General features: G+C 39.4%; 1 protein-coding gene across 1 annotated transcript in view; it reads right to left on the bottom strand.

Moving 5' to 3' along the window:
• The window catches only part of LOC149276781 (uncharacterized), a 70642-nt gene that overhangs the window by 10233 nt on the left and 44364 nt on the right, over nucleotides 1-16045 (bottom strand). The window contains exons 59-97 of the mRNA XM_089503312.1: nucleotides 15308-15343; nucleotides 15043-15147; nucleotides 14879-14914; nucleotides 14451-14486; nucleotides 14305-14356; nucleotides 13857-13873; nucleotides 13075-13200; nucleotides 12451-12660; nucleotides 12162-12197; nucleotides 11920-11964; nucleotides 11730-11801; nucleotides 10960-11004; nucleotides 10366-10428; nucleotides 10041-10085; nucleotides 8625-8660; nucleotides 6964-6999; nucleotides 6351-6383; nucleotides 6093-6155; nucleotides 5949-5984; nucleotides 5750-5830; nucleotides 5544-5612; nucleotides 5213-5248; nucleotides 4874-4915; nucleotides 4696-4740; nucleotides 4343-4387; nucleotides 4206-4241; nucleotides 4053-4112; nucleotides 3433-3558; nucleotides 3178-3249; nucleotides 2840-2875; nucleotides 2372-2431; nucleotides 2167-2211; nucleotides 1989-2024; nucleotides 1658-1693; nucleotides 1520-1576; nucleotides 1278-1349; nucleotides 752-823; nucleotides 341-376; nucleotides 181-261 (exon numbers count right to left, since the gene is read on the bottom strand). Of these exons, the coding sequence (XP_089359438.1) occupies nucleotides 181-261; nucleotides 341-376; nucleotides 752-823; nucleotides 1278-1349; nucleotides 1520-1576; nucleotides 1658-1693; nucleotides 1989-2024; nucleotides 2167-2211; nucleotides 2372-2431; nucleotides 2840-2875; nucleotides 3178-3249; nucleotides 3433-3558; nucleotides 4053-4112; nucleotides 4206-4241; nucleotides 4343-4387; nucleotides 4696-4740; nucleotides 4874-4915; nucleotides 5213-5248; nucleotides 5544-5612; nucleotides 5750-5830; nucleotides 5949-5984; nucleotides 6093-6155; nucleotides 6351-6383; nucleotides 6964-6999; nucleotides 8625-8660; nucleotides 10041-10085; nucleotides 10366-10428; nucleotides 10960-11004; nucleotides 11730-11801; nucleotides 11920-11964; nucleotides 12162-12197; nucleotides 12451-12660; nucleotides 13075-13200; nucleotides 13857-13873; nucleotides 14305-14356; nucleotides 14451-14486; nucleotides 14879-14914; nucleotides 15043-15147; nucleotides 15308-15343 (2271 nt within the window). The remainder of the gene's footprint in view (nucleotides 1-180; nucleotides 262-340; nucleotides 377-751; nucleotides 824-1277; nucleotides 1350-1519; nucleotides 1577-1657; nucleotides 1694-1988; nucleotides 2025-2166; nucleotides 2212-2371; nucleotides 2432-2839; nucleotides 2876-3177; nucleotides 3250-3432; nucleotides 3559-4052; nucleotides 4113-4205; nucleotides 4242-4342; nucleotides 4388-4695; nucleotides 4741-4873; nucleotides 4916-5212; nucleotides 5249-5543; nucleotides 5613-5749; nucleotides 5831-5948; nucleotides 5985-6092; nucleotides 6156-6350; nucleotides 6384-6963; nucleotides 7000-8624; nucleotides 8661-10040; nucleotides 10086-10365; nucleotides 10429-10959; nucleotides 11005-11729; nucleotides 11802-11919; nucleotides 11965-12161; nucleotides 12198-12450; nucleotides 12661-13074; nucleotides 13201-13856; nucleotides 13874-14304; nucleotides 14357-14450; nucleotides 14487-14878; nucleotides 14915-15042; nucleotides 15148-15307; nucleotides 15344-16045) is intronic.

The following is a 16045-nucleotide window of genomic DNA, read 5'->3' on the forward strand; positions in this document are numbered from 1 at the left end:
AGAGTCTGAAGCTTGTCATGGCTTGATGTTTTGGGAGGAACCCTCATATATAATCCTCCCGATGTCCTGCTAGTTGTAGGTGAGGACCTTTACATATAGAGCGGGACTCCTGGTGGGCCTCTGCCTATTTTTTTATGGTTTTCATGCAAGTGCCAGTCATGGAGGTTAATAGATTCTCACCTTTGGTCCTCTCAGGCCAGGGAACCCCGGATCTCCCTTCTCCCCTCGTCCACCGGGCAGACCTTCCTTCCCTGGCACACCCTGGAAAACCAACAGGACATTCAGACCCTGAGCTCACCAACCATGGAATATAAAATGACAGCAACCCAAAGCCACTTACAGCCTCTCCAGGTTCACCGGGTTGGCCACTTTCCCCCTGGAACACAGACATACATTGGTTATCAGTCTTTGTTAATTTACTTGGAACATTACTTATGTTCGCCCACACGGGCAATGGAATTATTTTAAAGCCTATGAACATGCCTATGAACATGCCTATGAACATGGCTTCTACAATGTATCCCTGCAACTTAAAAATGTCATCAATCTTTAGAGATCTTCTTTTGTCCTTTACAAAGAATCTGAGAAAACTGTCTGCACTAAAAGTTCTATATTGTAAAATTACACAATTTAGTGAAAAATGTGTTGAGACCTGCTCCATATATATATGCACTTTGTAAAAGTACACCTAAGATTAGTACAGTAGTAACAGTCAATGGATTGGGCCGAGTAAAAATCAAAGTACTGTCACCTTTTGCCCTCCAGGACCTCGAGCACCAGCAAAGCCTGTGGCGCCTTTATCACCTTGTTCACCTTTGACCCCCTGTTAAGAGAAGAATAAAGAATATCCCATATATGACAAATCATTGAATGTTTGGGCCCTTTAAATGGTATTTGGCAGAAGTATTGGTCGATCTTGAGCACTGAATCTGTCTGCCCTCGGATCATGAGAATTATAGTTGATCAGCAGTTTATGTGGACAATTTTACTCCATGGCTCCTGCTTTATGGGGTGTTTTAGAGGAGTCATGAAAAACCAAAAAAGCCAGATTTATATAAAAAATGCAGATATATAATCAAAATGCAACCCCATATGCAAGTATTTATTCATCATTGCTTATTTACATTTAGGGACTACAAACTGGTCTTAAAAAATCTTAGAAATCAACATTTAACCATTTGTTTCCCTTTAGTGCTGATCTGGACATAAATTTGCTTTACTCTGGTCATATGATACTCAAGGAATGGGCCGCTGTGATTTTTTTAATGTTACTTCACCTTTTCTCCGTTGGTACCCTGATCTCCTTTATCACCCTTTTCGCCTTCTGAACCCTTAACGCCTCTGTCCCCCTGAAAGGGAAAACAATGACATATATGAAAAATATATGAAAAAAGTCCATTTATAAAACAGTTAACAAAACACAACTAATCACAGTAATCGTTCACTAATTAGAGATTTGTCTCTCTGGGGGAAGCAGAATTTACCGCCTTTCGGGCTACAATGTCTGCATCGGACATACCGTCTCTCCCTTGTTTCCCTTTGGTCCTGGTGGCCCCTCCACGGTCAGTGTGTCACCCTGTACGGAGTAACAAAGTTACATTGGAGCTTCTGCACCAGAAACCAGAAATTGATACAGGGACTAGAGCTTATTGTTTACCTTATCTCCTTTTATTCCATGAGGACCTGAGTCTCCCTTAAACAAAAAAACAAGAACCTGTTAATACCATATGGATAAAAGGTAATGAACTTTACTATCCAAGTCATCATGAAGTGGCGTGTAGACCCCTTGTAACTCAGGGCCATCTTACCAAACCTGATTGTTACCGTGACTCTAAAAGGCGACCATTATAAGAACATTCCGGAGATGTCATTGTGCAATGCCCCATGTCCCAAATCTTAATAGGTTAATTTGTATACTTCTCTGATAATCATAAAATAACTGCAGAATTACTCGTAAAGATATTTATATAGCATCTTGTGAGCCTGACCTTGTCTCCTCGCTCTCCTCTGTTTCCGGGAAGTCCCTAAAACGAAAAAGAAAAGGAAAAATTAGAGAACAACCGATAGAACCACCTTACAAAATTTGACAATGTAGCTAAAAGTTTAAAAGTTTCATAACAAGAAAGCATAGTAATTAACCGTGAAAGTAACACGTGAAGTACTTACTGGAGGTCCACGGTCGCCTTCTAGACCCGGACGCCCATCTTCTCCCTAGAATAATTGAAATATTAGTGGTCAAGGCGTATCTGAGACCCAAGACACACAAGACAGAGAAGATGGATGGATTTAGATATCCATATAAGTAGAATCCATAGAATGAATGATGAGACATAAGGCTGAATTCTGGAATAAGACCTTTTCTCTGACGTACCCTAGGACCTGGGTCTCCTCTTTCTCCTCTAAGGCCTACAAGCCCAATCCCTGTTTCACCCTAAAAAGAAAAATGGTGTAAAATGTATGCAAATACACAAAATGACTTGAACATGTGAAATTAGTAAGTAAGAAACAATAAGTTACCAAGTCATTTGAAGTAAGTATATCAGCTTGGGGATATATTTAGCTATATCTCTGAACTTCATAAATGCCATTTGGGAATTCTAATTACATTCTGATGGTTATATATATATATATATATAATAATGTGTGTATATTACATGTAATACATTAGTTACGTGTACAAACATTTCTAAACCAATTCTAATATAGTGGCACTTTCGGTTATACTTGTCATTTTTTAGAGCAAGGAATATATAATTTGGAGTAGTTCTAGGTGTTCTCTATTAAACATTTGTAACAATACTGGGGTAATGTATTCTGTTTTTGTGTAATCCAACAATACCTTATCGCCCTTAATTCCTGGTGGTCCTACTGGTCCCTAAAATAATTAAAACAAATATATTTTGTAGAAGATTAAATAAAGATAACATAGTTAATATTGTCTAAGGTTGATACAGTAGATTTAGAACTTTAAGGAACATTTTTGCGTGTTAAATTTCAATTCAGTCTTTTTAGGTAATCAATAAACCTGATTTATTTGCTGCTTGGTTGGAAGTCTACCAATTAAGTCAATTTGGTTGTTGAGAAAAGCTGAAAAGGACTGTAAAGCAACTTAAAGAGTGTTGAATAGCCAATGTATTGTTGATTAAACATTTTTAAAAAGGTGACAGTACTACTCACAGGTCCACCAGTGGCTCCAGGTGGTCCAGGAGGTCCTGAATTCCCTTCTCTACCAGGAAAGCCAGCCAGACCCTTAAAAAGAACAACAACAACAACAAAAAAAAAGACAATTATTGTCTTCAGTATACACATAGCATGGGGTATGGTGCATGTTATTGTGTTACCCTAGGAGTATTTATGGTGTTCATGGCTCAGATAAAGTGTAAATTATGACGCGTTTTAAGAATAGGGCTACTGGCCACTGACTGCTCATACCCTCTCCCCAGGTGCACCCGGCGGCCCTGGTTGTCCAATTTCTCCTCGTACTCCAGGCTGTCCAGGTGTTCCTGCCAGGCCCTGAAGACCTGGCGGTCCGGAAGGTCCTTGTAATCCAACATCTCCCTAAAAACACAAAATCATACAAACTCAAAATCAATTTTTAATATATACAACAAAATGATTTATGTAGCGCCACCAATTTATGCAGCATTATAACCTCTTTGACAAACATAAGATGGTTGTCTAAATTGTATAGTTTTTATTATCTATTGTTTTATACAGCGCCATCATATTCGGCGGTGCTGTGTATTACCAGGCCCTCAAAAGTTAGCTGTCCATGAGTAAGGTGCTGAAGTTGCGTGCTGTGCTGACGGGGTTAGAATGAATCTCCTTGTTGCGAATGAATGAGTTTCACCAAATGGTATTTTTTCAGTACAATTTACAGGAAAGGAGGTAACAATAATTTTATTTAATGATGGAATACAATAGATCATATAGTCTATTTAGTCAGATTGTTTTGGCCTGAGAACCTTCTGGTGGACAATAGTAGTGGCAACTGTAACATCCTAGAAGCCTCAATGAAAAGACACTACGCAGGTAAACAATCATGATTGTACCTTTAAACCCTGGGGTCCAATTTGTCCTTGAGGTCCTGGTAATCCTATTCCTGTATCACCCTGAAAGTTTAGAAGAAAGTTTTAAACAGTGTTCTGTGTGACTTCAGTACTAGTCACATAATTCATGATACATTCAGGAAGTCAGGAACTTACTTTGTCACCTTTTGGACCAGCAGAACCTTTGGTACCCTGAAAGAACAAGAGTGTTATCTCCCTAGATACTATATTTTATAAAAGCAAAACCTAATGTGTTACTTCTCCTATACGTAGGATTTCTATAAGTAACTTACATCTTCACCAGGATCTCCTATGTCGCCTTTTCTTCCCGGATCTCCCTATTGGCAAAACAGCAAACAAAAAATAAAACATGAATTTCACTGTTTCGATGAGGAATTTCATGATCCAAATTGGAGTCTTTAGTAAGTTGACATGTTTTAGTTCATCTCAATTTATCTTTAAATAAAAAAAACCATTATAAACCCAAATAAAAACCAAAACCCGCTATAAACAGTCTACAAGACACAATGTATACACTATTATTCATAGGGAGTTAGGATAGAATTGTATAAACTTGTATTTTAAGGTGACCAAAGTGATGATGTTCTGGTGTCTGCGTAAAGCAATTTGTTTCAGCTTTACTTACCTTCTCGCCTCTGGGTCCAGGGAACCCTCTGTCTCCTTTTGCGCCCTAAAACACAGCAAAATAATTTCTTTATACTGTATTATTTGTAAATATTAGGATAAAAGGATGTCGGAATACAACTAAGACTATTGTAAGAATAATCCACTGAGTTAGATAAAAAAGAAAGAAACAAACATACAGGTTCCCCTGGTATTTGTCCTGCTTGGTCGCCCGGAGCACCCTGTTAAAATGATAAAATGCAGTGTAATGAGGCAACGGTAAACATATATAATCACCAATTATTCATGAAATTCATGAGAGAATGTATCCTGATTTCCACAGCCCTTCCCAGTAAATGATAATTTTATAATTTTCTGGACCTGACCCATAAATGGCTGATCTCTTCTTAAAGTATGCCCAACAACACCAAAATTAATATGTTATCCTCATCTTTCATCTGATGAGGAAAGGTTTCCATTCTGTTCCATCATGGAGGGCATGTTTGAAGGGTAGCATGGAATCTTCTAGGGATTCTTACCTTTTCTCCTTTCATCCCAGGAGTTCCAGCAACAAACTAAAAAAGAAACAAAATAAGGGTTACAATTGATAATCCACACAGAAGAGTTAGTCATCTAACTTGGTATACCTAGAACACGTTCCTGCTTTCTATGGTTTTTCTCAGGTTTTTTTTATGAAGGACATTTAGTAGCTTTGTAGACCATTTGCAAGAGTTATTTATTCTCATCTCTCTGCGTTAAAGAGCTTCTTTAGTGTATGTGTTAACTAATAAAGGTTCTTAATACTGCTTATTGGCGTGACACCTAAAAATCTTCATACTCCATGGAAAAGAAAATGCAGAATAAACTCACTTCTCCTGGAGTGCCCGGGTCCCCTTGATCTCCTTTAGTGCCGGATGGTCCAGGTAGACCAGGAAGACCCTACAAGATGGAAACCAAGAGAACATTTTAAGGTTGCTAAATCATGAAACCTATTTTTATGGTATGGGTAAGGGTTTTGTGACCTTTGTAGTTGTAAATGTAGCTAGCATAAGCAAAGTTTTAAAATTCACTGGTACCATTTTTCCTGGAAGTCCTGGTTCACCGTTTTTCCCTGATAAGCCATCTCTTCCGGGAATCCCAGGTTTTCCCGATTCACCCTGCAAACAGCCAAAGAAAAAACCTAAATCATTCATAATAGCACTGGAGAACATATCAAGTAAAATAGTTGAAGGTTCAGTAATCTGAACTGGGTGGGTGTCCATAGCAAGAACTTACCGATTGACCAGCAACACCAGCGGGCCCTTGGGGTCCCTGCAAGTGGAATAAAACCCAGTTGAATTTCATCTCAGGATCTGCGTCTCCTATAGCTTTTTGTAGGTAAGATGTTAACTGTATTATTCTGTGCTGAGGGTTACTTACCACCACCCCTGGGGGTCCGGGAAGACCAGGAGGTCCAGCAATCCCTTGAGGACCAGGTGGTCCCTAAGGAAGAAGAAAATATTACCAGTTTGCCAACCACAATTCTCGGTAGATTATTTACTTTCATTCTTCCACCAATAAGCTCTGGTTGGACTACAGATACATTTATTTTTTAGCTGGGGTAATGCACACCATATAACCCCTGAAGAAATTACTTCCATTGTTCCAAGACACATGCTGTGAGCTTGCATTACTTACCCGTATACTGGGCCCGGGGTCTCCTGGGTGACCCTAACAAAATAACACAAAAACTGTATTATTTATTGATTTATAAAGTGTGAAAATTAGTTTTTTCAGGTTTAGGAAGGATAACAATATGGGGGTAATGGGAGGGGTAATGCTATGAGCGATAGTAATGGTACTGATGTGGGTATTAAGGGTATTAATGTAAACATTGGTCCTCAAAGACCAACAGTGGTGCTGGCTCTATCGATATCGCTAACAGAAGACTACTGGGTTATTGTTGGTGGCCCTCGGCTGATACTTCTGGACAGTTGGTCATACCTTTATTCCTGGAAGACCCTGAGGACCCTGTTAGGAATCAAACAAATATATAAGTGAGAATCCTGGTTATTCTCTATAACCCCCAATCATTATAATCATACATTTTACCCAGGCACCTAGAATAAGGGTTATCCATCATCACCATGAGCCCTGGCATTAATATATACAGTAGTAGGCCTGCAGGGTGAGCCATACTTGAATTATGGTGTAGACATCGATACACTGTATCCGTTTCTATGAATGTTACATTGATAAGCTATGCATTGCCATTTACGAGTTTATTATATATGTGTTTTTCAGTACTTACAGGGGGACCCTGTGCTCCTGGTTCTCCTGGATTACCCTGGAGAAAAAAGAGATGTCTGGTTATTGAAACCGCTGTGTGATGTCTCTACAGTCTGAATAGCTGTCTCACTGTCACTGTATTCCCTGTACAGTCTGAATAGCTGTCTCACTGTCACTGTATTCCCTGTACAGTCTGAGTAGCTGTCTCACTGTCACTGTATTCCCTGTACAGTCTGAATAGCTGTCTCACTGTCACTGTATTCCCTGTACAGTCTGAATAGCTGTCTCACTGTCACTGTATTCCCTGTACAGTCTGAATAGCTGTCTCACTGTCACTGTATTCCCTGTACAGTCTGAGTAGCTGTCTCACTGTCACTGTATTCCCTGTACAGTCTGAATAGCTGTCTCACTGTCACTGTATTCCCTGTACAGTCTGAGTAGCTGTCTCACTGTCACTGTATTCCCTGTACAGTCTGAATAGCTGTCTCACTGTCACTGTATTCCCTGTACAGTCTGAATAGCTGTCTCACTGTCACTGTATTCCCTGTACAGTCTGAATAGCTGTCTCACTGTCACTGTATTCCCTGTACAGTCTGAATAGCTGTCTCACTGTCACTGTATTCCCTGTACAGTCTGAGTAGCTGTCTCACTGTCACTGTATTCCCCATACAGTCTGAATAGCTGTCTCACTGTCACTGTACTGGCTGTACAGTCTGAATAGCTGTCGTACTGTCAGTATATTCTTGTACAGCTGTCTTGCTGTTGGTATGTTCTCTGTACAGTCTTAACAGCTGTCTCGGTGTCACTGTACTTTCTGTTTAGTGTGAATCGCTGTCTTGCTGTCAGTATATTCTCTGTACAGTCTTAATAGCTGTCTCGGTGTCACTGTACTGTCAGTGTACTATCTGAGTAGCTATGACTGTATTGTCTGCGTACTAAACGTGGTTCTCCGTAGCCAACATGTCATGTTGGAAGTACATATTTGCGCCGTTATGATGCATTTACAGATGTGCTAAAAGGTGCAATCCAAATGCTGACCAGGGCAAAGGCTTAATGCTCCCTCCCTGTATTCAGCTCTCTAATTCTCATAAATATACAACTTTAAATCTCCTTAAAAAAGGCACTCAGGAGCTTGAATGTGCTAAATTATTTTGTATTGCTCATATAGCAAAAAATGAAACCTCCAGCAAGAGATCTCTATTGTATACGTCATATTCCAGACTGGCAGTGAAGAAGTTAATTTTTACATTTCCAAATGGATTGCACCTTATACACTCACTCGGGGGCACAGATACATTTAACATTACTAAACGTGCACCTCATTTACCATCTAGGATACATTTTAAGTGCAAAGGTATAAAAGTGGTGCAGTTACCATAGCAACCAATGGAAACCCATGTTCACTTTCCATTTTGCAGCAAAATTCCCAAAGTATTATTGTTATAAGGTTGCAGATCCCCAAACTCCCTGGCCGTGATAGCATACGACCCATGAAGATTGTACAGCGCTGTGGAATATGATGGCGCTATATAAAATATTTTCATGACAGATGACGTTTAAATGATTTCTGAAGCTTAGCTTTGTTTCCTGTACCTGTGCCCTTGGGGTATATGAGAAACATGTCCGAGATGCAGACACGCCACATGCAATATGCGCGGAGAAAACACAATTAGAGCCACCTACCGGTCTGCCGAGAACTCCGGGGAAACCTGGCAATCCCTGCGGATATTTAATTCAAGCCGGACAATTAGAGGAAGACAAGAAGGACCAGAGAGAACCCAGTTCAAACGTAGTCAGTAAAAAAGATGGTTATGGGGGGGGGGGGGTAGGCAGACCAGAAAGTGCACACAAAGCCGCTGCGAGGGGAAAACCAACTTTAGCCAAAAGATCCAAATGTTGGCCATTCCAGAAGCATTACTTACAGCTGGGCCTGCAAGCCCGCTAATGCCCTTCTCGCCCTATAATGAATCGAACGGACACAAAACATATCAAACACGTCAAAGCTGTCTGTTCCCGTCCGTGTTTCATGGAGCAGGAACATGGTGCATTTGCTGACCCATAATTATCTTGGATACATACTGCAGGGCTGGAACAAAATTGCTGCCACGCAATCTCTAGTGTCTCTTGTTTAAGGAGGCATCAGGTCACCTTATCTTTTTGGACCCAAACCCTCTTGTTTGATTATAAATTAATAATACAAATGTTCTTAAGCTCTTCTTCCAGGTTTACTCATCATAACCACGTCACTACACAGATGTAAAGGTTTGATTTCGCTCTTTAGGTGTTATACATTCCCCCTGAACTGGTAATATTAAAGGTGTTTAATGTACAATATTTTTACTCTTGTTGTTTTTTTTTTACTAAATCTGAAATCTTTCTACAAAAATAACAAATTAGGAACAAGAACATAATTTTCCAGCCTGACAAAGAAAAAATAAAGACACAACAAGACACAATGCAATAGGATCTTAGGTATTATTGCTGGTATTATTACGGTTTACCAGTATCTAGGGTGCAGAAAAACCTTGCGGGTTGTTGGATTCTTCAATGTCATCTGCTGTAAAATAACCTTTTTGGGTTGAATTGAGAGGCAAGTGGTCTAGACCTACGGCCCTTGTGTGTCTGGCTGAGACAAGCTCCGCAGATCCTCAGTATTTCTCTGTAGGAGTTGTGATAGAAGTGCCAGGAGATCGAGGACTTAGAGGCCGATCTATTCAAGAACTTTAAATTCCCATGTAGAGAAGTTTACAAAAATAAATTAAATTAAAAAATGAAGTGGCGTTTGAGAAGGCAGCACGGAGACATCATAAAGACTGGGTAGTGTGGATGATAATAGTGAGCGCCTTAGGGTTCTAGGGTCCTTTTTCATCTCCTGCCTCTAGAACCTTGCAAGGTTCCGTCACTGCGCCATTAGTGTCAAATATTTTGTTGGGTTCCATTAGTACATGAGCACATGACGCAACATATATTACTGATTATTTGGGGATGGGGCCATGATGGACTGATGGGCTTACAGGTGACATTGCTATGGACTGATAGATATTTCCTCGGGTCCTTGTCTGGACGTAGTCTTTAGTAAAGAACTGTGCTGTAACTTACCGGTTTGCCTTCTGGTCCTGCTAACCCCCTCTCTCCTGTTGCACCCTGAAAGGCAAACGTGGCATATATTTAGTAATTATTCTCTGTTTTTTAGGTCTGGCACACAGCCGTTATAAAATTTGCCCCTCCACTTGTGATGATTATGATCCTTTGTTTTTGTGATTGACAGGTTAATCGTGTTTTGATGTCCAAGATCGTTCTCAAACAACTCACACGGTATGGGGGTTCATGGAGTGTAAGTTACTTGCTACAAACCCCTTGCTTAATTGCATCAAAGCATTGGGAACGTAATTTGAACAAGCTGATCATTCACAGGCATACTCACCGGACTCCCATCTCTGCCTTTCTCTCCAGGGTCACCCCTGTCTCCTTTAGGACCTTCTACCCCCTGAAATAATCAAACGAGTTAAATCATTCTACACCCCTGGAAAGAAAAGCTAAAACCACATCACATCACAGTAGGGCTGTCTCCCTTTACAGAAATAGATATCCCGTATAACCCAGCTTATGTCCATCTGAAGGAGATGTTAATTTAGGTACATACTAGAATTGTCCTAATAAGCCATGGGTGACTACCAGGCTAGCAGAAGCCAACAAAGGAGCAGCATCGGACTGCTAGGTATGGTCTAAAGGGTGCATCCAGTCTCAATGCTTTCGCCTTGGTTAAGTTCTCTCTTCTCGCCTATTGTTGCTATCCTGCTTTATATTTAACCTGCTCATGTTTGGCACAGGTGCGCTATACTTTACATGCCAGCAGTCAGGTTGGCCTAGGTGGGCTAGCGTGGCATGGAAGCTGGCTTCGCCTTTTATGACTGCTCCAAGAAGCAAAAGCCTCATTAATTTGCATCAGTATCTGGTCCTGGGGAACACGGGATATTAACGGAAAACCCCATCTCTAGACTTACTACCAAAATCAGACCTTATCTCCTTTGGATCCCTTTTCTCCATCTGCACCCGACTCTCCCTGGAAAGAATAAATCAAAAATAGAGAAAATTCACACACATGAGCATTTTATCAGACAAAAATTAAAAACACAGGAATTAAAAACACAGGAAAACACATAATTCCATCATCTTTTTCTTATATGCTCTTCTGTATTTATTTCGGCTTGTGATAATTTCCTACGCACCTCTCTGAATATCTCTAAAGCTTTTCCAAGCACCTGATTTTTAATTCCAGACGTACAGTGGGATAGAGGTGAATTATTATTCTGGAACATAATGCTTATACAGAGATACTGCAATGATGTAAGGACATCAGATGGGGCAGAATCATAGTTATTTCAAAAAGTTCCAGTTATGGCAACAGGATAGCATCCCATTCCTGGGGGAGAATTAGAAGAATAGTCCTTGCAACCACATAGGTCCTTTATGGGAATTCCCATGCCAGGAACTTAAGGGTTTTGTGAATAAGTTGCTTAAGTTAGAACCCCGATAGATCTTTAGAAATTGACCTTAAAATGTAGAAATCTTTTAAAATGGACCATGGTTCAGATTTCTACGTCTTTCAGCTTTTCTTACAATTTCAGGGGGTGAACATTGTATTTTTGCCTTCTGCTTTAACATTTAGTTTCGTTATAATAATATTGGTTCTGCATGTATTGTAGAGCGAAGATGACGTGAGATGCGTGGTCCTAATGATTTAGAAATGTCTGGCAGTTTTAATACACAAATAAGTCCATTACTAACCTTGGCTCCCTTTTGTCCTGTTAATCCTCTCTCTCCTGGCAGTCCAGTGGCGATAATTTCTATAACTTCACCCTATTGGGATTATAAAACAAATTACAAATGTAACAGCGGCAACAATCTATAGACCCATTCAGAATCTTATCTGTTATCCTTGTTCACAAAAAATTAGTTTTAATAGTGAAATACTTACCTTAGGACCTGGTGGTCCAACTGGGCCCCGGGCACCATCTTCACCCTGTTTATTATATGAGTAATTAGGTGCGATAGATCAACGCAAGTCTTTTATTGGTAATTAATTTTTATAAATGTGTAACAGTAGTTTGTCAGTTAAAGCTTTAAGTATACTCGTATTTTCATTTAACAATAAAACTACTTGCAATAAGCAAATTATTTCACCAGCAAAAACTAATAATTTCATGACGGACAACTCACTGGGTCTCCTCTTTCTCCTTTTTCGGCTCTGTCTCCCTGTGAGGTGAATAAAAAATATTATGTAATAACCGTAATAAAACTGTACAGGTATTGCACAAAGAATGGATTAAAAATAATGGGATTTATTATGACTAATAGAATAATTTCTCTAGTATTTATATTCAGAGGTCTTTGTGAAGTAGACGAGGTCCAAGACACAAGCTTGATGCCTTATGGTTACGTCTGCCTGTCACATTGGTCCCTTATGATCGTTCTGTCTCTCTTGTAGTTGGAGGTTACATCTTCTCACCTTCTCCCCAGGTTTCCCTGGCTCTCCTTTTTCTCCTGCTCTTCCGGGTACTCCAGGAATACCAGGTTTTCCTCCCTCTCCAGGTTGTCCAGCTGGACCTTCAGGTCCCCGCTCTCCGATTGCACGTCCCGTTGGACCCTGTGGGCCTTGAGGTCCTTGGTCACCTTTGTCTCCCTTAAACCCTCGCTCTCCAGGAAATCCCATGACTCCCTGTAAAAGAGTTCATTTCCATATGTTTGAAAGACACATAGAATATTGGGGCCGACAAGAGCCATTTGGCCCAACTTGTCTTCCCATTCCCAAAAAGTTCCAATTGTGTGATGTAACTAATCGTCGCTTTCTTTTGGAGTGCCATGTTTTGGCTTTGTTTAGACATATTTGAAATTAGGTGAGTTGGATAATGAAACCGATCATCAATAGAATATTTTTTAAACTTGCAACCTCAGATTGGAAGTTCATAAAATGAAAATTATTTTAACTGGAAATAAAGAGAGCCTATTGTCAGGTAAATAAGGGTTTTTATGCTTCATGCATCTACTGATATATGGCGATAGCTTCACTTTAACTCTACAGATTGTAAAACCTTGTCAGTAGATTGTAAGTAGTTTAAATAAAGAGACATACGTCCTTTCCTGGAGCCCCTTTCTCTCCTGGTTCCCCACGTTCTCCTTTAATTTTCTTTTCGGGAGAAGGAAAGAAGGGTCCTGAGCCTTCATCGTACGTATCAATGATTTCTTTCAGCACTGAAAGCTGAAAAGGAAAGATACAAAGTTATAGAAGACTTTGGGAAGAAAGGCAGACGCTTGTGTTAAATACACTAGAAAAGACCATATACTTTTCTCAAGGTTGTTAGGAAAGGTTGAATGATTCCTTTTCTTCAAAATGATGAAGTAGTTTGTGAAAGAGATCTTCTAAGCAATTCAAGAAGCCATGTATTGTGTAATGTATATCTAAAGATAAGATTGATAGCTTTTTGGGGTAGGCTGCCATCTTTTATGGATGAGGCCAGGCCTGACATGAACTATGACAAAAAGGGAAAACTTGGCCTTTCTCAGGAATAACATTAACGTGTGCCCTTGCGACCTTCTGTGAGTCTCTGCTGCCTCATATCAGAACGACCCTCAAAAATGGAAACATGCTTCTAGAGATTAGAATCCTGAGTTGCAAATCCCAAGAGTTGTGGAATTTAAGATCTTATGTTTTAACCTAACTGCACTTTGCTTGCTTGAAGCCAAAGTTTTGGCTGGTCCTGTTTAATAAAAGTCCATTGAAGGACAGGAAGGACCACATTTACGAGATTGATTAAGTCCGGAGAGGGTCGAAGTAGTTTGATAAAATAACGAGTCGTTTTAGACAATGATGCTGTTATTTAGGTAGCACTTCCGTGCATCCCTATTCTACTCTACTTTTATACCATAAGGAGCTGGTGTGACCATTAATTTTGAGACCCACATTCTGGCAGTTGTGTTCCTTAATTAATTAGAGGATTAAGTTGTTGAGTAGTAGATAAATGTATGTGATGGAGTATGCTGGGGTACAGATATCAATGTTATGAACGAAAAAGTCCAGTAAGTGTGGTTGTCTGGTGATCGCATTACCTTACTCCCAAAGAGTTTATCGAGACTCTGTAAAAAGGAAAAAAATATGACATTAGAATTTTTTAGCAACATTTTTTTTTGTTACAATGTGGATATTCCATTATGAGGCGTAAATAATAATAATACTCATATACTAAGTGATACCATCAAACAGCATAGAATAAAAAGCATTATATATATATATATATATATATATATATATATATATATACATACATGAAAAATGTCTTCTTTATTTATAATATATCAGAGGTACTTACCGATGCAGGTCCAGTCTCTCCTTTCTGTCCCATTTCTCCAGGCCTTCCCTGTACAGATAAGATACAAAGTAATAATTTGAAAATAATAAATCATTTTGAAGCTGGCGAATTATAGCTTTTTTCCATCTTGTTAGCTACTGACCTGGTCACCTTTGGGACCCCCTTCCCCTCTATCACCCTATGAAAAGAACAAAAATCATGAAATTCACTGAAGAAAATGTTCATGGTAGATCAAAAAATAGAAAAAGGAGAATAGTTCTTAATCTGCTGTCAAATTCTGTTTCTACCTTCGCTATTCAAACATGGTTTTAAGATACCTGCTGTCATTCCAGACCTGTAAACGCTCTAAAGACTCCATAAATCATATGTACAATTGCTATAGTACTGGAGTACTGGACGCTAATTTTACCTTTTCATAAAATATTTATTTTAAGCATTGTCAATATATCAAGCTTGTAAAATCCATACATTGAACCCAGTGGAAACATTTCATGTGCACCTTTAGCCCAGATGTGGAAGTTTTGAGAAACACCTTGTTTATGTCACATGTTATGCTAATAAAATGCATACCTTTAGCCCAGGTGGTCCAGCGACTCCAGGAATTCCCTGTTTGAAGAATAAAAGCACGTATTATTGGGATATCACCTTGGAATCTTGGTAACTGACCTTCTGTGGGCATTTCAACTAACAGAATGAGTAGGTTTTGGGAAACTAGACTTTAGGACATGACCTACCTGCCCAGGTGGACCAATTTGACCTGGAAGTCCAGGAACACCAGGTGGCCCTGGAGGGCCAATAGGACCTACATCTCCTAGGATTCCCTTGGTACCATCTCGACCCTATGGGAGAAAAGTTATTCTCAGTTCATGTACTAAGTAGATATAGACCCAGCATTTATAGTTGGCCACATTCATTCTTGCTTTACAGGACTACAATTTAATATGTTTCGGCACCAACGTTTCCTGATCTAATGAATGAGGTGTAGTCAGTGATACTCACATCTCTGCCAGGAGAACCCGTGTCACCTTTATCACCCTAAAATATTAAATAAAAAAAAAATAAGTTAAAAAGCCATCAAAGAATATAGTCATCAGAACAATTTCGATTACAGATATTTCTGTCCATGCACCTGTAGAAAATTAGACATTTTTGAAGCTTTTTTTATATGGAATTATGCCATGTTTATATTCCAAAGCGTGTGATTTAATGAGAATATTTGTTCTGTCCTTTAAGGGAAATAATTACCCTCATAGATGAAGTGCGGGACAGAGAATGACGTGAGATCTTCTGCTTCCGAACATAAAACTACTTCTATACAATGTATGCAAAACATTCTAATCGAGTTTGGGCCAAATCAGTATGAATGTCTATATTGAGTAGGTTTTGTGCCGGTAATTTAACGCTAATAGTTTTCCCTTTGTCAGGAAAGAGGTGAGCTATCTCAATGATAAGCGTTAAAGGTTATGAGATGGGATACATATAAGGTCTATTTAAGATGTGGTTTAAGTGATGAAACGTGATTTATTCTTGAGAAGTCCTAAGGCTTGGTGGCATTTCAGTCTTACTAGTTGTCTTGGAGGACTCGCTGACCACCAGTGACTAGTATCCACGTGTATATAGAGTGTATATATGGGAAGAAGCAAGTAGTTTGATCAGCTAGGGTATGGGATAAGGTAGGGTATGGGATAGCCGTGAAATATATAAAATGTCAACATAAATACATGGATAAAGCATAGC

Source organism: Sceloporus occidentalis, unplaced genomic scaffold, assembly GCF_023333645.1.
Source record: "Sceloporus occidentalis isolate IW3139 unplaced genomic scaffold, rSceOcc1.0.p SCAF_225, whole genome shotgun sequence".
Lineage (NCBI taxonomy): Eukaryota > Metazoa > Chordata > Lepidosauria > Squamata > Phrynosomatidae > Sceloporus > Sceloporus occidentalis.